General features: G+C 41.2%; 1 protein-coding gene and 1 pseudogene across 1 annotated transcript in view; one reads left to right on the top strand and one right to left on the bottom strand.

The window, feature by feature from the left end:
- LOC122666193 (bZIP transcription factor 1-B-like) overlaps nucleotides 1-25,371 on the top strand; it is a 49,707-nt gene extending 24,336 nt beyond the window's left edge. Inside the window, exons 10-12 of the mRNA XM_043862340.1 lie at nucleotides 23,661-23,738; nucleotides 23,844-23,969; nucleotides 24,890-25,371. Coding sequence (XP_043718275.1) covers nucleotides 23,661-23,738; nucleotides 23,844-23,969; nucleotides 24,890-25,009 — 324 coding nt within the window. The 3' untranslated portion in view covers nucleotides 25,010-25,371. The remainder of the gene's footprint in view (nucleotides 1-23,660; nucleotides 23,739-23,843; nucleotides 23,970-24,889) is intronic.
- Nucleotides 25,372-25,590: 219 nt separating this feature from the next.
- On the bottom strand, nucleotides 25,591-26,750 carry LOC122666194 (annotated as a pseudogene).
- Between the last annotated feature and the right edge of the window lie 201 nt (nucleotides 26,751-26,951).

A 26,951-nucleotide genomic window follows, 5' to 3' on the forward strand; every position in this document is an offset into this window, starting at 1 on the left:
CCTCACTTGGTGCTACGCTCTTATTTAAACAACTTAAACAAGAGTTGGTCCAAAAGTGGTTTTATTTGTTATCATCAAAACCTCTATGTCATCATGATGAATGACTTGGAGTGTATGAGGTATTTTCCTCAACAATCGCCCCCTTTTTTATGATGACAAATAATCCAATAAAAGTAATAATGAAGCAATGAATAGAAATTCAAAAAAATTGCACATTTCATTGATATCAAGGAAAGTTGCACAAATATTCATAAAACTTGAAATGAGCAAATTAAAACATTTCAATACATTTCAATTTAAAACATTCCATTACAATCATTTTATTCCATATCCATTGCCATATATTTCTCCCCCTTTGTCATTGTCAAAAAGTGGGTAGAGAGAAATCAAGGATTTGGGTCAGATGGTGGAATAGGAGGGATGGAGCTTGATTCACCGGAAAAGGGTTGCCTGCCTTTCTTTCAATTGTGTCACTTTGTCATTAAGTTTCTGCAGCATATCCATGATTACTGTCATGGGGTCAGGTTGAGGGGGCAGATTGGTGTCTGGGGTTGGATTGCCATGGTCGGCCATGGCTTTGATACCAAGTTATTGTAGCTCTAAATAGGAGATGGATCCTATTAGAGGTCAAGCAATAGGATCCAAATAAGGTTGCTGGTTTGGCTGGGCAGTTTGGGGCTGTTTAGGGCAAATTTAGGGTTTAGGCTAGGGTTAGGGATGAATGTGATACGTGGTAATGATCAGCAGGTCTAGGGGATTATTTTGATATAAAAAAAAGGGATTTGGTTAGGTTTTATAATTCTGTAGATTTAGGGTTAGGGTTTTGTGTTTTAGAAATTAGGAAAACTACTAAAACTAGGGTTTCAAGTGGGCTGTGAGGGTTGGGCTTGGGATCGAGTGTACAAAACAAGGAGGGGAGTGTTCGATCCAAGTATGAGAGGTTTTTTATGGTTGGAAGTACTGATTCTGGAATTTTAGGGTTTTTGGGATTTAATGGAGTTGGGGGATTTTAAGGTTTGAGAGACAAATAAGGCAGCAGCTTGGGGTCGAGTATAGGTAGTGGTATGAGGAAGTTGTGATCAGAATTTGGTAAGATTCTGGTAAGGGGTTGTTGCTGGATAGGGCTTAGATGGTCTAGTGTTTTAAAAATTCAAACAGAAAATAAGAGGGATCGAATGGGGGGGAAGAAGAATGGATGAAACAGAAAATTAAACTTCAAACTTACCACAAGAATCCACCGGCAGTAGCTTGATAATTGAAGGAACCTCCCGATCGTCTCGATGTAAGGAGTCGCAGGAATCCACCCACCCTATCCACCTTGAAATCCACAAGGATACACTCACAAAGAATTACTTCAAATTCAAACCACAGCCTCTCCTTAACACCCCCTACACTCGACCCATTCCTATTGGTTAATAGGTCCTTAAATCCTATTGGCTAGTATGGAATCTTCTTTTAAATTAGTTGTTTTAAGTTAGATTCTTTTAATTTAAGTTAGTAGGGGTATCTTAGTCAATTTACTGTTTTAAATTAGTTAAGTTAGATTTAAATATCTCCCTTCCACGATTTTGTGAAGGAGAAGACTTTAATTTGTATTAGGACTTGGCATAAAGCCATATTATAAATAAACAAATCGTGGGAGGCTCCCCCACACTGAATTTTGAATTAAAAAAGACTCTTTTGCTGCTGGCCGATTGTTGTTGCTGCTGTTCCTGCTCCTTTGTGAGCGTATCGTTGTGGATTTCAAGGTGGATAGGGTGGGTGGATTCCTGCGACTCCTTGCATCGAGACAATTAGGAGGTTCCTTCAATTATCAAGCTGCTGCCGGTGGATTCCTGTGGTAAGTTTGAAGTTTAATTTTCTACTTCATCCATTCTTCTTCCCCCCCATTCGATCCCTCTTATTTTTTGTTTGAATTTTTAAAACCCTAGACCATCTAAGCCCTATCCAGCAACAACCCCTTACCAGAATCTTACCAAATTCTGATCACAACTTCCTCATACCACTACCTATACTCGACCCCAAGCTGCTGCCTTTTTTGTCTCTCAAACCTTAAAATCCCCCGACTCCATTAAATCCCAAAAACCCTAAAATTCCAGAATCAATACTTCCAACCATCAAAAACCTCTCATACTTGGATCGAACACTCCCCTCCCTGTTTAGTACACTCGATCCCAAACCCAGCCCACTTGAAACCCTAGTTTTAGTAGTTTTCCTAATTTCTAAAACCCAAAACCCTAACCCTAAATTTGCCCTAAACAGCCCCAAACTGCCTAGCCAAACCAGCAGTCTTATTTAGATCCTGTTGCTTGGCCTCTAATAGGATCCATCTCTTATTTAGAGCTACATTAACTTGGTATCAGAGCCATGGCCGACCATGGCAATCCAACCCCAGACACCAATTTGCCCCCCAACCTGATCCTATGACAGTAATCATGGATATGCTGCAGAAACTTAATGACAAAGTGACATGATTGGAAGAAAGGCAGGCTGTACCTCTTGTCAACAACCCTCTATATGTAGAGGAGGACAGGTTTCAAATTCACTTTGAAGTTCATGGGACTCCGGGAAGGAACCGACATCACAGAGATCATTCTAGACATGACTACAGAGAGGATAGGGACAGAACTAGAGAAGACCCTCGAAGACCTAATTTCGAGGAATACATGAGATCCTACTTCACTGGAGATGAAGCTACTAATAAGAGGTATGATACGCAGAAGGTCAAACTCGAGCTAAAGGAGTATAATGGGCATGGTGATCCACAGGTGTTCTATGACTGGCTTGCTGCCCTGGATGATTATTTTGACTGGTATGACTTGCTTGAAGATCGAAAGATGAGATTGGCACGTACCAAATTGATTTGCCCTGCCTGAGAATGGTGGCAAAAGACTGAGAGATACATGGAACGCGAAGGTAATGCACCTACTAACTGGGAGGACATGAAGTATGACTTGAAGGAGAAATATTTGCCCAGACATTACAGAGCTCAGATGCAAGATCAACTCAACTCCCTACGGCAAGGAACTATGATTGTAGCTGAGTACATGTAGCAGTTCGATGCTCTTTCTTCTCGTACTAACACCAGAGAAAGTAATACTTAGATGTTGTCTCGATTTCGGCTGGGATTGAGATCAGACATTATTAAAGCTATTGGAGTTGTTGACATCTGGACATCAAGGACTGTTTTGAGAAGGCCTTGAAAGCAGAGGAGCTATTAGCTTCAAGTAAACAGCCAGGTTCTACTTCCAAGCCGGTCTACATCAACACTAGCACCTCAAAACAAAGTTCCTCTATAGGCAGCACCTCTCTCCCTGTTGTTCCCCCACGTGTGGATGATAAGGGCAAAGCTCCTATGGGCCGAAATGACCCTTTCACTTGTTATTACTGTCAAGATAAGGGGCATATTGCTAGGGACTGCCCACACAAGAAGAAGTCTGTCAACGTGGCTGAAAAGGAAGGAGTTCAAGGTGAAAGTGAAGGCCAGGGCAAAGATCATTTCCATGCACTTCCTCCTGATGATGACGATGTGGCTGCTTATCTTGAAGACGAAGGTACTGATCCTAGAGGTGTTCATGTGATCCTTCAAGAGGCTGCTGCCCAACTAGAATTCCAGCCTTCTTCATCCATCAAAGAGCTGCTCCGCATACAAGCTTGAACCATCCGCTGAAGATGAACTCAAGCAACTTGATCCTGATTTGGAAGACCATTCTGTGATCTCTAGCCATTCATCGGAGATGAATGCTTTCAAGACAGAGAGAGTTGGTGCAGCTCCAAGTAGGAAGAAGAAGAAGAAGAAGAAGAAGCCCTGAACTTAGGGCTTGATTAGGGAGCCATAGATTAGGATTATTATTTTTCATACTTAGTTTATTTTCCTGTTTTTAGATTGAACTGGTTTAGAATTGGTTGCACCCAATTGGTTCAATTGGTCTAATTTAAGTGAAGTGTTCATATTGGTTAATAGGTCCTTAAATCCTATTGGCTAGTATGGAATCTTCTTTTAAATTAGTTGTTTGAAGTTAGATTCTTTTAATTTAAGGTAGTAGGGGTATCTTAGTCAATTTACTGTTTTAAATTAGTTAAGTTAGATTTAAATATCTCCCTTCCACGATTTTGTGAAGGAGAAGACTTTAATTTGTATTAGGACTTGGCATAAAGCCATATTATAAACAAACAAATCGTGGGAGGTTCCCCACACTGAATTTTGAATTAAAAAGACTCTTTTTCTGCTGGCCGATTCTCGCTTGCTCTGTTCTGCTCCTTTGTGAGCGTATCCTTGTGGATTTCAAGGTGGATAGGGTGGGTGGATTCTGCTACTCCTTGCATCGAGATGATCGGGAGGTTCCTTCAATTATCAAGCTGCTGCCGGTGGATTCCTGTGGTACGTTTGAAGTTTAATTTTCTGTTTCATCCATTCTTCTTCCCCCCATTCGATCCCTCTTATTTTCTGTTTGAATTTTTAAAACCCTAGACCATCTAAGCCCTACCAAACAACAACCCCTTACCAGAATCTTACCAAATTCTAATCACAACTTCCTCGTACCACTACCTATTCTCGACCCCAAGCTGCTGCCTTATTTGTCTCTCAAACCTTAAAATCCCCCAACTCCATTACATCCTAACAACCCTAAAATTCCAGAATCAGTACTTCCAACCATCAAAAACCTCTCATACTTGGATCGAACACTCCCCTCCCTATCCTATTTAGTACACTCGATCCGAAGCCCAGCCCTCACAGCCCACTTGAAATCCTAGTTTTAGTAGTTTTCCTAATTTCTAAAACCCAACACCCTAACCCTAAATGTGCCCTAAACAGCCCCAAACTGCCTAGCCAAACCAGCAGCCTTATTTAGATCCTGTTGCTTGGCCTCTAATAGGATCCATCTCCTATTAAAGCTACATTAAGGGTGCTCAAAAAGGTAGTCGAAACCCTTGAGGAGTAAAGCCCTGTGGTGTAGCTCCTGGTGTGTCAAAAGTGAGATGACCAAGATTGAAAGATAGATTGTGGATTGCATTCAGAATCCCATCTTGGCGAGAATTAATGGAGTCAAAGCCGGACTTCACTTCTTGGCGAAGTGAGGTCACATCTTCTTGAATTCTTTGTTGTCCGAATTCAAGTTCCATGATCCGAGTGTTGGCTTCGTCCATGTATTCATCAATGCTAGAAACCCATTCTTGTAGATTTGCCGGTATCCCTTCTTGTGCTTGACGAGGAGGGGGCACATCATCATTCAAGTTCTCTTCGGCTTCGACAAAGACATCGGAAGGAGGAGGGATGTCAATGGTGTGGAAGCTATTTCGGGTGATATGTTGAAAAGACAAGGTAGATGCCTCCTCACGATCAAGGTCAATATCAAAAGCCTGAAAAAAGCGAGTGAGAAGATGGCCATAGGGGAATTAGTGTGCTTGCGAGGATGAGCACACGATTCCATGTACCTCATGATGAAGTATAGAAGGCAAGTAGGGGTGTTTGTGTAGACACAAAAGGTGAGATAGGCTTGGGGTGTTAGACACTTACTTCTATCTCCTCCCCTAGGGATGAAATTGTGTTGGATGATGTATGAGATAATATGAGGGATAAGCTTGAGTCTTCCGGTGACAACGGTTGTCGCATTTGGATCAAATTGCTGGAGGATGGAGGAATAGACTTCTTCATGGTTGATAAGATCTCCAAAGTTGGGGTTCTTTGGGGTCCAAAAGATACAAGGTCCATCACTTGAAATTTGAAGGAGTTGAAGAAGGTCGTCAACAGAGAGCTCTATGTGAACACTTTTCACATAAGAGCGAAGTGTCAATCCTCATTCCGAACCGCTAAAATAAAGATTAGCATAGAAGTACTTTACCAAGTTTGGATAACATGATTCCGACATATCAAGAAGAGGTTCCCATCCAATGTCCTTAAATCTTTCTTCAAGTCGAATGCTATTGAATGAGAAGGTATCAACTTCACATCCTTCTTCAATCTTCCGGGCAAGGAAAAAAGGCCAATTTTCACGACACTCGGGTGATTGAAAGAGTTGGTCTTCACCTTCCGAATAAGGTTGCCTTGAGGAGCCACCTCTAATGGAAACCGATCTTCCTCCCGTTCTTCCTCTTTTAGGAGGTTGTTGTCTTTCTGCCATAGTCTCCTTGCCTCTTCGACTCATGGTGAAGGAGAGAGTTGAGAGAGAGAGATATAGCTTTGCAAGTATATATTGAGTTTAGAGTGAGAGTAGAGTGAATAGTGATTAAGAAAATGACAAAAAGAGGGGTTTATATAGGCTTAATTAAGTGTTCAAACAACTAGAAAACGGTCAAAAAGACCAATCCGGTATACCGTTTCTAGTCCAACGGTTAATTAACAGCTATATTTGCTGAACTGGTATACCGTTTGGTAATCCGGTATACTGTTTCAGCAGAAACAGCAGGAAAAAAAACCAATTTTTACAGCATATCCACTTACTCAAAAGGGTCACATAAGCTTAAGTCTCTTCTAAGTGAGCAGAACTTTTCTTCACTTAAGGGTTTTGTGAAGATATCCGCGAGTTGCTTCTCGGTCTCAATAAAGTCAAGTCGGATTTCACCTCTTTGAGCTGTATCACGTAAGAAGTGATGACGAATATCAATGTGTTTAGCTCTTGAGTGTAAAATCGGGTTCTTGCTAAGGTTTATCGCACTTGTGTTATCACACTGGATAGAGGAAGTGTCAAACTTAACTCCATAATCTTGGAGAGTTTGCCTCATCCATAGCACCTGCACAACACCGTCCGGCTGCGATGTATTCGGCATCGGTGGTAGATAGAGCAACAGAATTTTGCTTCTTACTAAACCACGAAACCAAACATGATCCTAGGAAGTGACAGGTTCCACTTGTACTTTTTCGATCAACATGACACCCGGCCATAGTTGTCACGGCGTCACGGCGATCCAAGTCGGTGGAGGGGTGTCACGTCGATATATCGACATGTCGCCCGCCATGGCGTTGCCATGGCGAGCATGTCGACCATGTTTTATTTTTTATTTTCTCTATTTTTAATGTGTTAATAGATGTATACTCAAGCCATGTTTTATTTTTTCTCTATTGTTTCTCAAGTTTTAAGAAGAAAATTCAGAAATCGAAGAAGAAATCGAAGAGGGAAAGAAGAAATCGAAAGAAATCGAAGAGGGAAAGAAGACAGGAAGAAGAAATCGAAGAGGGAAAGAAGACAGGAAGAAGAAATCGAAGAAGAAATCGAAGAAGAAATCGAAAGAAATTGAAGAGGGAAAGAAGAAATCGAAGAGGGAAGAAGAAATCGAAGACAGGAAGAAGAAATCGAAGAGGGAAAGAGAGTCAGGAAGAAGAAATCAAAGAGGGTCGCCATGGCGTAGGTCGCCATGCAGCCCTCTCCAGCGCCAGGACTCCATGGCGTCGCCATGGCGACGCCATGACAACTATGCACCCGGCAAAGTCGGCGTCGGAGAAATTTATTAGGTCAAAGTCATTGTCCATAGGGTATTAGATGCCAATGCTTGGAGTTCCTTTTAAGTACTTAAAGAATCTCTTTGCAGTATTCAAATGGGATTGTATAGGTTGGGCTTGAAACCTAGCACAAGCACAGATATTAAACAGTATGTCCAGTCTACTATAGCCGTTAAGTAGAGTAAACTACCTATCATGCCTCTATATTTAGTAGGGTCAACAGGAGTTCCATCTTCATCTTTGGACAAGGTTACAGATGTACTCATTAGAGTACTAGAGGATTTCTGTCCAATGATGTCAAACTTCTTCAAAAGTTCTTTAAGGTATTTAGTTTGACTGATGAAAATCCCATTAGGAGTTTGTTTTATTTAAAGTCCTAGAAAGAAGTTTAATTCTTCCATTAGACTCATTTCAAACTCACTAGTCATGGATTTACTAAATTCATGGCAAAGTGATTCATTAGTTTAACCAAAAATAATATCAACATAAATTTGAACAATAATTAAATCATCTTTCTTATGCTTAACAAATAAATTAGTATAACAGGGAAACGATGGCGGCATGCCCCATTCGGGCGAAAAACACATAAAAGCCCAAGATGACCCTCCAGGTTTTGGGCAATATCTGCCCGGGGGTAAGGTGCCAATGGTCCAAGACCAACTCCACGAAGCGAGGAATAGGGAAGCGAAGGCCATAAGTGAAGAAGACCTTATAAAGACAAACCTCATCCGCCCTGTGGGAAAAGGCACGCTCATTGGCCCTAGGGGCGCGGAGGACAACCTCAGAAGGTATATGGTACTGCCGGTGTAGGGATACCAAGTCCGAGGCAGTTAAGATACTAAGGAACCGCCCCATCCTACTAGTGGGGTCTACAGCCGGGGGCGCCACCCCAGAATCACCAGGACGCCCATCGGGACTAGAGCCACCAAAGGCCCCCCGCCTCCTCATCACTAACAATGGCCCTAGGAGAAGGCAATGGGGGGAGGGTATCCACAGACGAAGGCGAGCCTGACGAAGGCCCATCCGTGGCATACCCCTCATGGACAGTGGCAGAATCGGAATCACTCGATGCCATGGACGAGGAAATGGAAGACTTACTTGGGCGGTACTCCCCAATGTCAAGCTGCCAACCCAAGAGAGAAGAAAGCAAACTGCCACATGCAGAAACAAGGAATCCAAAAGTTACTATTATGAAAAAAAAAAAAAAAAATCCTGAAAGGCACGCGGGTGTGGGCGAAGGCCAAGGGCGCCCGGGCGACAGGCGACGGCCACGGGCGATGGCCAAGTGCTCACGGGCGCAGGCGACGACCAAGGGCGCACGGGCGCGGGCGACGGCCAAGGGTTCAAGTGTTACAACACTTGAGGTACTATCTTATCGGTAAAGAGTTCATCTTATATATAGGCGCTTAAGCATCTTCACTCTCAAAAGTCGGTTAGGAATCGGTGTGCCAAGTGGATGGTTTACTTGCAGTAATTCACTTCAGGTGTGCCAAGTGGATGGTTTACTTGCAGTAATTCACTTTTGCATTGAAGTACAAGGCTAGCAAAGAGAATACTATTTTTGATGCATTGAGTTGCAAAGTGTTAACTCTTAACACATTCTCAGCACATGCAGTTAGTATTGCTCAGATAAGGGGGGAATATGCAGCTAAAAAATCTTTTTTTTATATTCATCAAGAGTTTCAGCAAGGAGGACAACATCCAAAGTACTCCATTCATGATGGGTACCTGTTCGTGGGGGCTCATTTATGTGTCCTTAACTCATTCCTTATGTCACCATATTATTCGAGAGCTCCATGGCGGAGGTTTGGGAGGTCACTTTGGGAAGAACAAGACCTTTATACCGGTCACTGATTGATACTATTGGCTTCATATGTCAAAGGACATTGATCATGTGATAAAAAGATGTATGTGACAGCTTGCTAAAGGAACTAAACAGAATATTGGTTTGTACTCACCTTTACCTGTTCCCCATGCTCCTTGGTTACATGTAAGCATGGACTTTGTGCTTGGACTACTTCCTAATCTTGAGAGAGATGATTCTATTATGGTGGTAATTAACCGTTTCTTGAAGATGGTCCATTTTCTTGCTTGTCGCAAGACTTTTGATGCCTATCATATTGCTAAATATTCTTCCAAGAATTGGTACAACTACACGGGTTACTGGGAACTATTGTCTCCGACTGTGACATCAACTTTATGAGTTACTTCTGAAAAACTGTGTGGATGAAAACTATTGCTAATTTATAGTTTTCAACCACCTTTCACCTACAAACCGATGGACAGACATAGATGGTAAACAGGAGTTTGGAAATTTGTTGAGATGTCTCGTTCAAGACTATGAGAAGAATTGCCAGCCATCCTCGATATTGCTGAATTTTCTTATTATAGCTCAATGAACAGGATGATAGGACATACTCCGTTTGAGATGCTTCTTAGACTTCAAGCTCAACGGCCTATCGATCTTGAATAAATAAAAACTTAATTACAAAAGTAACCCATAAAAGAAAATTAATGTAAGGCTAAGTCACAAGACCTAACCCCAAGCAGGATATCAGCAAGAAAACTCCTTAAGACAAATCGCAAGCTCTGTTTTGAGTATGCTATCGATCAGCAGTTCCAGCAGAATAATCCATCACTAATCTGATGAAATTCTGGCAGGATAGTTCCCTTTGATTAGTCTTTGATAGATCAGTAATTTCTAGAATCGAATGCCAATACAGGATTCAATAGAAAAATAGGATAACTAGAAGAAGATGGATAAATAGGATTAAGTCTCTCACTCTCTTCCTTGGGCCTCTCACCCCTCACAGGTATAGGTATCTCACCCTCCCCAGTCCCCACTGCATCTCACAGCATATCTTGGTTTCAAAACCAAAAATCTCTCTCTATCTTTTCTTTTTTCCAATTCATTGGCCTTAGAATTGAGCCACATCCTTATATTTATAAGTTTGAAAATTGATTACAGAATTGTAGACTTTTCCTAATTAAAATCAACTACAAAGTAAGCCCAATCCCAACTAATTAGCTAACAAACAAAGAGACCCAAAAATAGAAACTATGGACTTCTAATAAACCGCTACTCGAAAAACTATCATTCCCTAAATTATAGGGTGATTGCAAACTGTCATAACCCTCCAAAGGTTTCTCCACCAAAATCTGAAGAATATATTCTGTTAGACAAGCTGTACGATGACGAATCTTTGGCAGAATTCGAATCTGGAAATATCTCTTCAAATAAGGTTTATTTGATATGGCCAATCACTTCCCAAAAAGAAAGGTGGTCGATCCCTATAATGTGGGCAGAATATTGGCTTGCCATGCTGGACGATATCCTCTTCAAATCTGGAAATATGCTAGCTCAAAATCTATTTAAATCTGAAGCTAAATCTTCCACAAAATATGCTGGACGATAGGGGGGGATGAACCTGGACAGGTTCTTGCTCATTCCTTATGATATGCTCCTCAAAATTAGAAATCTGGTCCGCCAGAATGTACTCCATCGAACCAACCAAGAACCAGGCCGCATCAGACCAGGCTGTCTCCCACAGCAGTTCTTTACTGGTTTTTGGGCCTTGTTCCAGTGTCTACACCAGTGCCGTGCAACCTCTTGGTTGTAGTTAGCCACTTGGTCAACTCCAATTGGATGAAACTTGACATGTGAGCAGGGGCCTTGGGACCTATCTTTCCAAAAAAGTTGGTCCCATTCCACGTGGAAAAACTAGATGACCATCCACCAATTTTTCTTGTGGGTTGCCAGCCACAGATATTGCTTCCATTAATTTAGTACATTAACTTAAACATATACAATTCATATATACAAGTAAAATAAAGTATAAAAAAATACATAATAGTTACGAAAATATGAAATTTTTTGTTTTGGTAGTAATCAGAGGGAGTACTATTTAAAAGGAAATGCATGATAGTCATAAAAAGAAGTGAATGCATGATAAGTAAAGCATATTGCCACCAAAGCATGCATGTCATCCGTTCGTGCGTCCGTCGGAGTTCTTTCCCAGATTTCTTAAGGTTTTCTCCTCCATCTTGGAACCTGGAGTTCACATGGCACTCAGGGTCATGGAGGGGTGTCCTAGGTCTCCCTAGGGTCACTAGAACCTAGGCTTACCTCTTGGATCCAAGATCACATAAGGATCTAAATCCAACATAAGGTTTGGGGTTTGAAAACCAGGGGATTAGCAACTAAGGCTGCAAGTAACTAATAGAAGTCTCCAATAGAGTTTGGTCCTCACCATTAAAGCTCCATTCAAGGGCTAAGCCTCACCTTGAGTCCCAAATGGAACCCTAGGTTAGCTCAAACTCAAGGAATCTACTTCAAATCAAGAGTGTAAATGGAGAAGAGGGAGGTATCAAGAGATAGAGCATACCTTGGTGAGTAGAAAAGCTCCAATCCCAGCCCTAGCCAGCCTTGAAGATCCACCTCCTCCTTTCTCCTTCTTCTCTTTTTCTTCTTTTCTTCAATCCTTGCCCGAACAGCAAGAGGAGGGAAGGTAGGGCAGCCAAACCCCTTTGACATGCCTTCCATCTTCTTCCTTTCCCCTCCCATTCCTTTTCCTTACTTCTTCTTCTTCTTTCTTTCCTCTTCTCCTCCACGGTTTTGGCTTGGAGGGGGAGAGATGAGAGAATATGGGGCTAAGCCCTATCTTATAAGGACCAAAAGAGGCCTTCGGGCTTGTTTGCCTAAGTGTCCCTAAGACTAAGGATGGTCTTTTAGGTCTAAATGAGCCTTAAGGCCTGTTTGGCTAGGGTCACAACCTATTAAGTTTAATTGATTAGGTCACCTTTGGCTTAGCCTAAAATCCTACAAGGGCATATTAGTTTAAGGGCTTGTTTGGCTCAAGCTAATTAAAGGAATCCATTATTTATTTAAGTTAATTCTTGTGGGCCCACCTTTATGTCCCAACTAACCAATTAAAGGTAAGGGTAGGAGTCCATCTTGTCCAAAGGTCTAGTTATGGTGTCCGGGACACGGGGACGTGAGTCCCACACGAAAATACTTAAAAAGGGCAAGAAACAATACGGACGGATCCACGAACGGAACTAGTCTAGTGAGTCCGTTCGTGACTCCGTTGCTGCTATCAAGGCTCAAACCTCAAAGAAAGTTATGGGGCTTTGACTCGTACTTTCAGGGCTTCGAGGGGATACGTATAGTGGAAATTTAAAGTTCAAGGTCACAGGTGTTGACCATTGCCATCGTGGCATTACCCGTTTGTAAAAGTCTATGTAGAAATTAGTGAATGGCTTGATTGATCAATGAGATCAGTTAAGCTCTCTATTTATAATAATAATAATAAAAGAGATTACAAAGAGAAACACTGTTCACGACATTGTTCACGCGAACAGTGTCACAGCCCAAATATAACTCTAATTCTAACTAGTTAAATAGAGCTAGAATAGAACTAGGAAAGGGAAAATAACTAAAATAGAAATAACACCCCATGGATCGATCTTATATCATGGATCGACCCATGTCACACGTAATACCCAAATACCCATATTCCAACACGCCCCCTCAAGTTGGTGCGTAGATATCAGTCATGCCCAACTTGCACACTAGAGGTTGAAAAACTTTTCCACTTGAGCCTTTGGTGAACACATCAGCCAACTGTTCCCCAGATTGCACATAAGGAACACAAACCGTCCCATTATCCAGATTCTCCTTGATAAAAGGACGATCAATTTCAGTATGTTTCGTCCTATCATGCTGCACTGGATTATAGGCAATGCTTATTTGCTGATTTACTGTCGCAGTAGAGTCGCATAGGCAGAGTAATAGGAATACTCAAATCTTGTGACAGTCTTGAGCCACAATAGTTCACAAATACCAAGAGCCATAGCTCTAAATTCAGCCTCTGCACTAGAACGGGCCACCACTGTTTGCTTCTTGCTGCGCCATGTAACACAATTTCCACCCACAAATGTACAGTTACCTGTGGTGGATTTTCGATCATGGGAACCAGCCCAATCTGAGTCAGTGTAGGCCTCAATCTGTAGATGATCATGACGAGAGAATAATACTCCTTTACCAGGAGCCGACTTCAAGTATCTCAAAATCCTGAATATTGCTTCCAGATGATTAGACCGGGGATCATGCATAAATTGACTGATAAGACTCACAGCATAGGCAATATCAGGCCTAGTGTGAGATAAATAAATTAGTCGCCCAACTAGCCTCTGATATCTCCCTTTGTCCACTGGTTCACCTTCAGTGTCTCGGAAACGAGCATTTGCCTCAATGGGAGTATCCACAGGAGAACAACCTAACATGCCAGTTTTAGAAAGAAGATCTAGAGTATACTTGCGTTGAGATAAGAACAGCCCTTGAGAAGAATGGGCCACTTCAATCCCTAGAAAATAGCGAAGTATGCCTAGATCCTTAATCTCAAATTCCTTGGCCAAATAATTCTTCAACTTGGAAATTTCAGTAGAGTTATTTCTAGTTACAATTATATCATCGACATATACTAGGAGGAGAGTAATAATGCTGCCCGATGTCTTGATAAATAAAGTGTGATCTGCATTGCTTTGTTTATAACCAAATGTCAACATCGCTGTCTGAAAACGACCAAACCATGCACGTGGTGATTGTTTCAGACCATACAATGCACGCTTAAGTTTACAAACCTTGCCATGAGTTGCAGCAGATGAGAACCCAGGAGGGACATCCATATATACCTCTTCCTCTAATTCACCATGGAGGAAGGCATTTTTAACATCAAGCTGTTGTGGACTCCATCCTAAGTTCATAGCACAAGAGAGAATTACCCTGATAGTGTTCATTTTGGGAACAGGTGCAAAAGTCTCCAAATAATCTATCCCATATGTTTGAGTAAATCCGCGAGCAACCAGCCTTGCTTTAAAACGATCAATAGTTCCATCAGCTTTTTGTTTAATTACAAAGACCCACTTGCAGCCAACAGTCTTCTTTTGTGGTGGAAGTGTGACAAGATCCCATGTACCACTCTTCTTTAGAGCTAGCAGTTCTTCGATCATGGCCTCCTTCCACCTAGTATCTGCAAATGCCTCCTACCAAGTCTGTGGCATGGAAAAAGAGGATAAAGAGGAAACAAAAGCAAGAAATGATGGGGATAAAGATTCATACGAAACAACCTGTGATATTGGATGTTGCGTACAAGACCTTTTTCCCTTTCTAAGAGCAATGGGTAGATCAAGGGATGGATCAGAAGTAATAGGAGAAGTAGCAAGCATCTAAAGGATTAGAAATATTACCAGAGGAGGTGTCATTTGATCCTGGGTCAGAGGACAACTCTTGGCCTGGTAATGCTGCAGTGGTGGGCTGTTGTTGCCCTTTTTTCTTTCGATAATACTGCTGTGTGAAATCTTTCACTGGCTGTACCTGCTGCTCCCCTTGAACATCATTATCTAAAGGTACATGATAGTCATCAATAGGTTCATGTAGAGGAGGAATGGGAATCAGCACTTCTTCTAGAGTAGGAATGGACTCCCCCTGAAGAGGTACCGAAGATGGAAAGAAAGCCACGGCCTTATGAAAAACGACATCCATGGAAACAAAAACACGACGAGATGTAGGATGATAACATTTATACCCCTTTTGGGTGGGAGAATAACCAATGAAAATACAGCGGAGACCGCGGGGATCAAGTTTGCCATGGGCATAGTGGTTTTGAACAAAACAAACACACCCAAAAATTTTGGGAGGAATAATATAAGAAGACCCCGTCAAAAGATCAAGAGGAGATTTATAGTCAAGTACCCGAGAGGGCATCCTATTGATAAGATAAGCAGCTGTTAAAACAGCCTCCCCCCAGAAATGAGAAGGAACATGCATTTCAAACATAATAGAGCGAGCTACATCAAGAAGATGTCTATTTTTGCGTTCAGCCACTCCATTTTGGGGTGGAGTGTCAACGCAACTGGTTTGATGAATAATACCCCGAGTAGCAAGAAATAATTGAAAGGCTCCATCTAAATATTCACGACCATTGTCACTCCTGAGAGTTTGAATGGTAGCTTGAAACTGAGTTTGAACCATGCTATAAAAGACTTTAAAACAGGAAAAAACTTCACTCTTGTGTCGCATTAAGTAAACCCAAGTGGTGCGTGTGTGGCAATCAATAAAGGTGACAAACCACTTAAAGCCAGAAATAGAAGAGGTACGTGAGGGACCCCAGACATCAGAATGAATCATAGAAAAAGGCTTAGAACATCTTTTATTTGAACTAGAATAAACAGAACGAGTTTGTTTTGCAAAAACACAAGCCTCACATAATAAAGAGTGAGGGTTACAATGCTGAAATAAAACAGGAAAAATCTTAGCTAAGGTTCCTAAAGGTGGATGGCCCAATCGACGATGCCATCGGTGCAATTCAGATAAATGATGTTCAGCGGAAGTAGCAGTAAGAGCCTGGCCAGACATAGTAACAGCATGAGAGATAAGATCATCGTCAAGCAAGTAGAGACCACCACGCATTTTACCAGTTCCAATCGTTCTCCTTGTCCCCAAGTCCTGAAAGACACAATGTGAAGGATAAAAAATAGCTTTGCAATTGAGATCAGATGTCAAACTACTGATAGAAAGCAAATTAGAAGTTAACTTAGGATCATGTAAAACAAAGGACAAAGATAAAGAAGGAGAACAATGGATGGCTCCCTTCCCTGAGACAGAGGAAAGAGAACCATCGGCTATTTTAATTTTATCTTTGCCTGAACAGGGAGAATTACGAAAAAATAAATTGGATTCACTAGTCATGTGGTCAGTGGCTCCGGAATCGATTATCCAGGGATGAGATAATGTCGAAGCACAATGACCAACAAAAGAAATACCTGGTTTGGAGAAAACAAGGTTTGATTCAGAAGAGAGAACCACAGTCGAGGTAGAGGCAGGTGCAGATGAAGAGGTGAAGGTAGTCATCATACGACGAAAGGCAGCAAGTTCCTCTGCAGAAAGTGTGGTAGTAGAGGCTGTTTCAGTAGCTTCAGAAAGATGGGCCTGTGTGCCACCACGACCACGGCCACGGCCTCGACCACGACCACCACTACGACCATCAGAAGAGTCAGATGGCCAACCATGTAACTTCCAGCAAAAATCCACAGTATGTCGTTCCTTTCCACAATGAGTACATTTAAGAGGTTCTTTCTCAGACGAGGAACGTGTACTAGTACTAGAAGAGCCACCTCTAGAAGAAATTAAAGCAGATCTCTCTGGCTGTGTAGTTGGTAACATGGTGGAACGACGAGTATCTTCCAATTGTATCATAGAGTAGGCTTGCTCCAAAATGGGAAAAGGTGAACGACTCAGAACTTGAGACCAAAGCTGATCATATTCCACATTAAGGCCAGTCAAGAAAGTGTATACTCTGAATTTATCCTCCCTAAGATGAAATTTGGTAATATCAGAAGGACAATCAAGCTGAAAGTTATCATAATAGTCAAGTTCTTGCCACAGGCTACGGAGTTCACAGTAGTATTCAGATAAAGTAAGTTCACCATGTTTGGTTGCATGGAGTTTTCGTTGAATATCATAAACTTGTGCATCATTCCCTACCTGGGAATAGGTACCGTTAGCAGCTTTCCAAATTTTTGCGGCTAAATCAAGTAGTGTATAGCCACAGGCAATGGATGGAGTCATTGCACTGAGAAGAAAAGCCATAACAAGAGAGTTGCTGGAACTCCACTTGTCTTGTAATGTACCAGCTTCACTTGGTTTGACAATGGTACCATATATATATCCCTTATAGCCCCTTGAATCAATGGAAAGAAACATTTGTGTAGACCAAAGTAAATAATTAGTGCCATCGAGCTTTATCGGGCTGACTGGAAAAGAGGGATAATCATGATGGGTCCCTTGTGTAGAAGATTGGCCAGTGTTGGTGGTAGCAGTGGATGCAGCTGAATCAGGCATACTGATAGAACTTCAGTAACCGAGAAGTGCAGGAATTTGCAGAATATTTTGCAATAGGCAGCAATTCTTCAAAATAAACTCTGCAGGTTGTATAAAGAAACAACTACAGTGTTGTCAACTACAGTGTTGTCAAACAAAGAGAAGCTGCAGATCTGTATACAGAAAAAACTCTGCAGGGCTTCAAAAAAAATACTGCACTCCTGCAAAAAAAATCTGCAGATCTTCAACAAAAAAGCTGCTGCAGGTCTTCAATAAAAAACTGCTGCAGGTGTTTTAAAACAGCTGCAGGTCTTCAAAAAAAAAAAGGAGGAAAGGAGTCTGCAGATCTTCGCACAATATGGAGTTGCAGGTCTCGAAAAAAAATTCTGCAGGTCTCGAGAAAAAAATCTGCAGGTCTCGAGAAAAAAATTTTCAGGTCTTAAAACATCTGCAGGTCTTCTAAATAAAATTCTGCAGTGCTTCAGTCTTCAAACATGGAGAAAAAAATACTGCAGGTCTTCGAGAGAAATAAATCTGCAGGTCTTCAATCTTCAAGAAAAATAAATCTGCAGGTCTTCTAAAAAAAATCTGCGGTGCTTCAGTCTTCAAACATGGATCTCACTGTGCATGGAGATCATAAAATAGGATAAAGTAAAGGAGGTAAACTCTAGGGCAAGTACTAGATCATATTTAGATCACCTCAAAGTACTGCCCCTATGAAATAATGGAAACGAGAGAAGGGAAGAGAGAAGGAGGGTCTCGGTTGATTTAGGGTTTTAGGGTAATGGGTTAGTTGATCTAGGAGAGATCAATTGTGGAGGGAGACGATGGAGGAGAGAAGAATTAATTTCTCAGATATCGAGTTTAGGCTTTGATACCATGTAGAAATTAGTGAATTGCTTGATTGATCAATGAGATCAGTCAAGCTTTCTATTTATAATAATAATAATAAAAGAGATTACAAAGGGAAACACTGTTCACGACACTGTTCGCGTGAACAGTGTCACAGCCCAAATATAACTCTAATTCTAACTAGTTAAATAGAGCTAGAATAGAACTAGGAAAGGGAAAATAACTAAAATAGAAATAACACCCCATGGGTCGATCTTATATCATGGATCGACCCATGTCACACGTAATACCCATATTCCAACAGTCTAATTTGACCCGGGTTATTAGGATATATTCCGGGTGCGGGTGTAACAACTGGTCTACTGAACAAGACCATGGTCAGCTAGATAGTTTTGAAATTGAGATTCTTTATATTCGGTTCCATTATCACTTCTCAATATTTTGAGAGTAGCCTGGAACTGAGTTTAGACCATTTTATGAAAATGTTGAAAACACTCAAAAACCTGATTTTTTTTGTGTAAAAGATATACCCATGTGTGCCTAGAGTGATAGTTAATAAAAGAAACAAACCATCGATGACCAGAAAGAGATGTTTTACGGCTAGGACCCCAAATATCAGAATGCACCAATTGAAAACAAGAACTCCTTTTATTTGATAAGGAATAAGTTGATTGTGTCTGTTTGGCCAGAACACAAGCCTCACAAAAAAAGTCATCCTTAGTACAAGGGGTGACCAAACTAGGAAATAAATGTGTGCTAAAATTCCTAATAGAGGGTGACCTAATCTAGAGTGCCATTGGAAAAATACAGAAGTGACCAAGGAGTTATGTGGTAGCTGAGAAGGTAATGATGGTGGAGAGGGACGACCATCGTCAAGCAGGTACAATCCACCATGTACTCTACCCAATCTAATCGTCTTCCCAGAGCCCAGATCCTGAAAAACACAATGGGAAGGAAAAAAGGTTACTTTGCAATTAAGATCACGAGTAATACTACTAATAGAAAGAAGGTTAGTAGTAAAATTAGGAATATGTAAAACAGAGGATAAAGGAAGAGAAGAAGTACAGTTGATGATTCCTTTTCCAGATATGGAGGAAAGGGAACCATTAGCTACTTTGACCTTGTCTTTCCCAGAAGTGGGGGAATAACGATGGAACAGGCTAGAGGAACCGGTCATGTTATCTGTAGCTCCAGAATCTATGGTCCAAGGATGGGAAGCTATAGAAGCACTGTAACCACCAAATGGAATGCCTTACCGGGCAAAGTGTGAACCTGAAGGAGCAACGGAGTTGGCAGTATCAGTAGATGTAGTAGAGGCAGCAGCAGCGGAAGTCCTTAGCATACGTAGGAATGCCTATAGATCATCCTGGGATAGACCAATGTTAGTAGTAGCGGCTATAGTAATAGTCTCAGTGTGATGAGCGTTGTTCTTTGGCTTTGTCTTTGTCTTGGCAGCCCTTTTTGCTTCGAAGCAAGCTGGTTTCCCATGAAGTTTCCAGCACTTCTCTTTGGTGTGGTAGGGTTTGTGACAGTGCTCACAAACAACAGTCCCTATAGTAGAATCACCAAGAGAAGCAGTGCCATAGTTCGAGAACTCGCGAGATCTAGGCGAGTTTCTCGGTTTTTTGAGAAACCGAGACGAGTTGGCATACAAGTTGCAAAAGTGCAACAACTCGACCGAGATCTCGAGATCTCGCGGAGAATCTCGACCCAAATTCCTTTATATGAGTGCCAGATCTCGAGATCTTGGTGGAAAATCTTGGTATACAGACACCTATCTGTGCAAACCTTGGTATACAGACACTTATTTAGGCCAGGAACTAAGACAAACACTTATTTATGCCTAATATCATTGAAGTAAATGTTTTTGTATTTGTATTTCATTTACTTAAGATATTATTCATAAATAAGCAAATACCTCCCTATTTGAATCCAATAAAAATAGTTAAAAAATCAAATTCCAAAAGGAAAAAAAGTCAACCCCCCAATTCAAGAACAAAAACTAGATTTTTGGCGGTAGGTGCAATTTTCAACTTTCTAATGCTGGGGTTTTTCTCAAATCTAAAAATTCCATAAATCTTAATATGGTAAAACATTGATAAAAATCAAAAGTGCGGTAAAATATTCATTTGTTTTGATGTCCAAGAAAATATTTTCATTCAGAGCGATTTTGACAGCATTCATGCACACCAAATTAAATTGGACCGGTACATAACTCCTATTTGGACTTTGTTTTTGCAAAATCCGATAGTGCCATTGTGTTTAAATGGCCTAAAATAGGCTGAATACCAAGTTTCAGACCCAAACTAGGTCTAAAATCTACCAAGTTGAGGCTTCGAGTCAGGAAAAAAAAAATGCACCAACTCTGCGAGATCTCAACTCGACTCGGTTTTTCAAGGGACCGAGTTGGTACCGAGTTCCGAGTTTTAGTACCTTGGTGCCAACAGGTGCAAGAGTAGCCGGGGCAGTAGCCTTGAGGGCTGATCTGTCAGTAATAGGTGGGTGCAGCATAGCAGCCCTATGGTTTTCCTCAAAGGACACCAAGGCATAGGATTGTTCAAGTGTGGGAAATGGCTTATGGCCCAATACTTGAACACTAATGTGGTCATACTCCACATTTAAACCAGCCAAAAAATCATACACGCTGATCTTGTCCACATGCTTCTTATATGAGAAGTGGTCCAATTGTTGCCCCAGACTGCATAGAGTAGCATAGTATTTGGAAACTGAAAATTCTCCTTGAGTAGTGTGGAGGACCTTCTGCCTGAGTCCATATACTTGGCCATCATTGCCAAGCTGCCCGTAAGTTTCCTTGCAAGCAGTCCAAATCTGAGAGGACCTTCTGCCTGAGTTCATATACTTGGCCATCATTGCCAAGCTGCTCGTAAGTTTCCTTGCAAGCAGCCCAAATCTGAGAGGCTGTATCAAGGAAAAGAAAATTATGTTGCAGATCTGAAGTCATAGATCCAATCAGATAGGACATGAGAACACCATTGTTGGCAACCCATCTTTCTTGAGCATGACCAGTCTCAGTTGGCATAACAATGGTGCCATTAATGTGACCAGTAAGGCCACGGCCAACAATGGCAAAGGAAGCAGATAGAGACCAAAGCAAGTAATTAGAACGATCCAATTTGATTGGAATAGGAGAAAAAGTGTGATAGTCGGGTTTGCCTAGGCCATGATTATCAGAAGTAGCAGTGGAAGTAACAGAGTCACCCATAATTGCAGTAGAGAAGCCCAAATCGCAGAAAGAGGCTGTTGTGATGAGAAACACACTAAATACTCCAATATAATGTCCAGAAAGAGGAGAGACTCTATAAAAGATTATCAGATGTGCCTCCAAAAATCAGCAGCAATAGACAAGTAATTCCCTGAGATCGATTTTTGTTATGATGTTGAGATCGACTTTTGGGAGAAAGCAGTCAAAAAAGAAAGGGATGAAGCTGAAATTGGGATCGGGTGGACCTGTAGGGCTACTAAATCTGATGCAAAATAATCACCAAATAGGGCTTATTTCTTTAGAAATAGGCCTAGGGTTGGGTTATATACATGTTGGGCCTTTGTTCCCAAGGATTTTTTATGTATTAGGCCACTTTAATGAGCCTAAACTAGGGGTATATAGGTTGCATACGGGATTAGCCAAATACTTAGTTTATTTTCCTGTTTTTAGATTGAACCGGTTTAGAATTGGTTGCATCCAATTGGTTCAATTGGTCTAATTTAAGTGAAGTGTTCCTGTTGGTCAATAGGTCCTTATATCCTATTGGCTAACATGGAATCTTCTTTAAATTAGTTGTTTTAAGTAGATTCTTTTATTTTAAATTAGTAATTTTATTTCAATTAGGACCCTTCCACGATTTTAAGTGAGGAGGTAGTTAGATTGTATTAGGACTTGGCCTTTGGCCTTTATTTATAAAAGGAGAAATCGTGGGAGGCTCCCCCACAGAATTTTGAATTTCAAAAAAGACAGATATCATGGTTGCTTGCTGCTGTTCCTTGCTCCCTTGTGAGTGTATGTATCCTTGTGGATTTCAAGGTGGAAGGGTGGGTGCATTCCTGCGACTCTTTACGCCGTGACGACTGGGAGGATCTCTCTTCGAAGGTGGTTTCATCCTTCAAACATTCAAGCTACTGCCGGTGGATTCCAGTGTGAGTTTGAATTTTAATTTCTGTGTTTTTTTCATTCCTTCTCCTTCCCCAATCGATCCTATAACCCTAGCTTCATCTATAGTCTTTACAGCCCTATTCCCTCATCAGTTTACACTTAAACTCTAACCACAAATCCATTACAGTACCCCTCCCACTCGGTTTCAGTTGCAGCCTCACTTATCCATTAGAAACCCTAATTCCCCCCATCACCATTGAGACCTAAAACCCTAAAACCTGTCTAGACCTAACCAACCATCAAAACCCTCCCATATTTGGACCGAACCTCCCTCCCACAGTCCCCTAAACTTGATCCCAAGCCCAGCCCTCACAGCCCACTCAAAACCCTAGTTTTTGGTTGTTTGCTAGTTTCTAAAACCCGAAACCCTAACCCTAATTCTGCAGGAATTTTAAAACTGATCCAAATCCCAGTATTTTTATATCAAATTAACCCCCTAGACCTGCTGACCATTACCATATATTGTACTCACCCCTAACCCTAGCTTAAACCCTAGACTTGACCTAAACAGCCCCAAATCTGCCCCAAACAGCAGACTTGTTCAGAATCTGATTCTACCTGGCTCCTAGTAGGATTATCTCCTATTAGAATCACTCTTCCAAAAATCAGCACCAACAGAAAGTTGTACCCCCAAGATCGTTATTTGCAGGGTTTTGGGAAAACCTGAAAAAAATCGATCAAAGAGGGGATCTTCAAAAGAGCTGGCTGGAGATAGAAGCTTGGATAATAAACTGCCGCAAGTCTTGATCTTCAAAGAGGTGGAGAGATTCCTAGTAATGGAGATTGAATCAATCCAAAAAAATATGAAATCTTCATATTCGCAGACAAGCCCTTATCGATTGAAGTTGTTATAGCATGGACTATGGACTGAGGTGATGGAGGGCAGCAACTAAATCATATGGATCACCACATCAGTGCTGCCCTATGAAATATGAAATAACAAAAGAGAAAAAGAGGAGAGGAAAGGGAGATCGAGAAAGAGAAGAGAAAGAGGGGATCGAGAATGGAAGAGAGGAGAGCCCTAATTCAAAACCTGCTCTGATACCATGTTGAGAGGATCAGAAGTAGAGCTGAATGCTTGGATGATTAATGATCACCCCAAGCCCTTTATTTATATTATTGAAAATAGAAGACAGAATTACATGTAAGCAATGTGGGACAACCTACATAATAGAAACAAAAATAAAACAGTAAAAAAGTCCAGAATACCCCCCACGATATTCTGGCCCATATAATCCAACATGCTGTACACTTTTGGCTTCTTTGTTTCAATTATTTTTTCTTCCCTATGTTGACTGATGCATCTTGTATCCTGGATTCAGGATGAGAGAGAACTGAAAAGGCAGAGAAGAAAGCAGTCGAACAGGGAATCAGCCCGTCGATCTAGGTTGCGCAAGCAGGTATAATTGTCCCTTGCAATGTCTTTTACTAAGGAAATTTGCTTGGTGTGCATCCATGTATGTTTTTTTTTTTTTCATTTATTCATTGTTGTTTGTGAGTTTTAGGCAGAATGCGAGGAGCTGGCCCAACGTGTTGAAGTTTTGAAAGAAGAGAACACCACTCTCAGATCAGAAGTTAGTCATGTCCGCAGCGAGTATGAGCAGCTTCTTTCACAGAATGCCTCCTTGAAGGTGATATTTGCATACCAGTTAGATTGATTCTGCTTCTCTTCGTCCTCCCTCTTCCTGGAAGGTCACATCTATGGTGTTAGATTTTTCCCAATCTCTAAACAGAATGTCAGAACATGTGGTATACACACAGGGCCTGGCTAGTCTAGCACCCACTGTTTGATCTTTGAGTGGTCCCTCCTCCCCCAGGAGATCACACAAACCTTTTTATGTAATTGTACGTTCTGATCTGTAATAAAACGGTCAACTAATTGGATGGATTCCAATATAAAAGATGCTAGGTGTTACTTCAGGAGGTTTGATTTTGCGTACAATATCTTATTGGTCTGGGCATTTATTCTGGCCAGTTATCTAGAACTTGAACAGAAACTCACTTAGGATCCCTTTTACTGTGGATCAGAAATTGTCGATCAATTCTGGAATTTAAAAAAATGGGCGTACCCAGTGCACGAGGCTCCCGCACTGGGGAGGGTCATAATGTACGCAGCCTTACCCCTGCTTTCGCAGAGAGGCTCTTTACAGACTCGAACCCGTGACCACTTGGTCACAATGGAGCAGCCTTACCGTTGCACCTAGGCCCACCCTCCCAGTCAATTCTGGAATCAATTCATAAATAGTTGAATACAAACATAATAAAAAAGTATATGCCAAAAATCTATTAATTGTTCAATCCAATGTCTAATCAACTGAGGTAAGAAGTGAAACTGTACTTATTCAAGGTATGGTGCATTGGACATTTGACTGATTCTGAGCAGAGAGTCTAATCTCCAAGTTCAATTAACAGTTTTTAAAACACTAGTGGTTCCAGCTACGACTGCCTGCATGTGTACCATATTTACCTCCTCTAACACTCAAGACTATTTTTATCTGAAGAAATTCATTTGCTGATAGCCTGATATATTTACAAAACTGGGGTTGTGCAGGAGAGAGTTGGGGTGATCCCTGGAGATTATGAAGATCCAAGAACTGGCAGGAATGACCAACACTCTGGCAATGATGATCAACAAGCTGAAAAATCAGAACTTGTGCAAAGTGATCAATAAGACCAGCAGCACTGCTTTCAACCCATTTTCCTGGAGCATAACCTAACCCAATAGCAGAAACCAGTTGTCATTTACCTCATCTTTTTGAAAATTCATTGTAGGTGACCTTTCCAATCTTAGGGATCTGTTTATACTATAATCATAAAATCCCTCATTGTTGGTTCAGAATATCTTTTATAGTTGAAGCCCTAGAAGGACACGTAGAGGTTGGGAACTGGGAACCTTGTATTACCTTTTTGTGTTAGAGGAAGGGTAGCAGGTAGTTTATCTTATCTACCTTCATGTATTTTATGGTTGATGTAATGTGTAATTCAGGAGACATTTAATAAACAACAATATGCTGTACTCTGTGGAGCTTTATAAGTTATAATGTACTTGGGGCTTTTATCTGTATCATCAATGTATTTGACAAATGAGAAAAATCTTAATGAATTTAACGAAGAGCTGTGTTGGGCTGTCAGTGGATTTTTATTCTGCAGATCATATGAATTTGTGTTGAAAACCTTTAAGACTTCATATATATATATTGTTTGGAATTCCTGCAATGTATTGCTTCCACCAAAATGGAAGTGAGATAAGGAAATCTCTCTCTATTTTAAATTTTGCCTCATGCATGTCTTCTGGTCTAAATCTAGGTTGCTAAGAGGAGCTGCTCTGGAAATTCAAATAGACAAACTGCTTTATGTTGGTGGGTAAGTTTGACTCAGCTCAGTGGTTAGATACATTGTCTGATCTCTGCTGCATGAGAACTCTCGGAATTCCTTCACATGGTTGATTGCAAGTAAAACTTTTCCAATTTATTACTGAACACTATATCTGAAACTCCACCAGCTACCAATGACAGTATCATGCAGGTTGTTTTCAAGCGAACGAATGCTGCAGAAATCGAAGGACATGAAGAGCCTGATTTCTCTGTTCCAACACCTAAACCAATGGGTGACGAGGATACTATAGGAGTCATAGGATCTGTCAGAGGTGGAGACTGTGACGTCCTTGAAGGAGTTGTAGGTGTAGCTGCAGGCTGAGGACTTGTAGAAGTGCAAGTAGGTGAAGGAATTGTTGTGTTATGCTCTGATTCTCTTACCATCCTGTTAATGCCATGGCTTCTGATTGAAGACCCTAATGTGCAGATATTTGGGCTATTCAGTACATTGTCGAGGTTGAAGCTTCTTTTTCCATTGTTGGAGACTCGACATGAAATCTGGCTTGGAAGTTGGAATAGTGGACCCACATGGAAAATTTTGCATGTTATCAAAGAGCATGGAAGAAGGGATCGAATGCCTCGACAGAAATTTGGAAATCAGATCCTCTGACAGCATAATCTTTGATAACTTTTAAGTCATTGGGCATCAGGAAAGGTAATATTCCTTGGAAATCTGTAGCATCTGTTTTGTAGGGACATATGGATCAGCATGACGAAGGTGTAGTAGTTGGCCTTCTGCATTTCTTGGATTGCAACGAGGTTCTCATTTTTAAGGAGTCAGCAGATGAGACCTGATCAGTTTGCAGGATCAACAAGGCAAGGTAAGTTGCCATGAGTGCATGGTAATGCAATTTTACCATCTTTGGATAATGCTTCCCATCAATAACGAGCTTGGTGCTTTGCAGGCCAGCTTGAGCTTCAGCATGTTCCTCTGCTACTTCAACCACTGGGTTTCAGGCCTACTGCATGGTGGGGATTTCTATGGTTAGGATATAAATGCAAGCATACTGATTTCCAAACTAAGTGTCACTCTGATTTCTTTTTAACGGTAAATTAACTACATACAGAGCAAGAAAAATCATATTAGCCAACCAGTCTTTGCTCATAAATTGTTATTTGCTTCTCTCCAGTTCCCTTTTAATGGTTTGGTAGGATTTTGTTTGTTCTCTCAACTGAATTGAATTTGCTTTTGTTCTACAGTTAAAAAAGGGAGGGGGGATGGGGTTGGAAAGGAAAGTT

Source organism: Telopea speciosissima, chromosome 6 (genome assembly GCF_018873765.1).
Source record: "Telopea speciosissima isolate NSW1024214 ecotype Mountain lineage chromosome 6, Tspe_v1, whole genome shotgun sequence".
Lineage (NCBI taxonomy): Eukaryota > Viridiplantae > Streptophyta > Magnoliopsida > Proteales > Proteaceae > Telopea > Telopea speciosissima.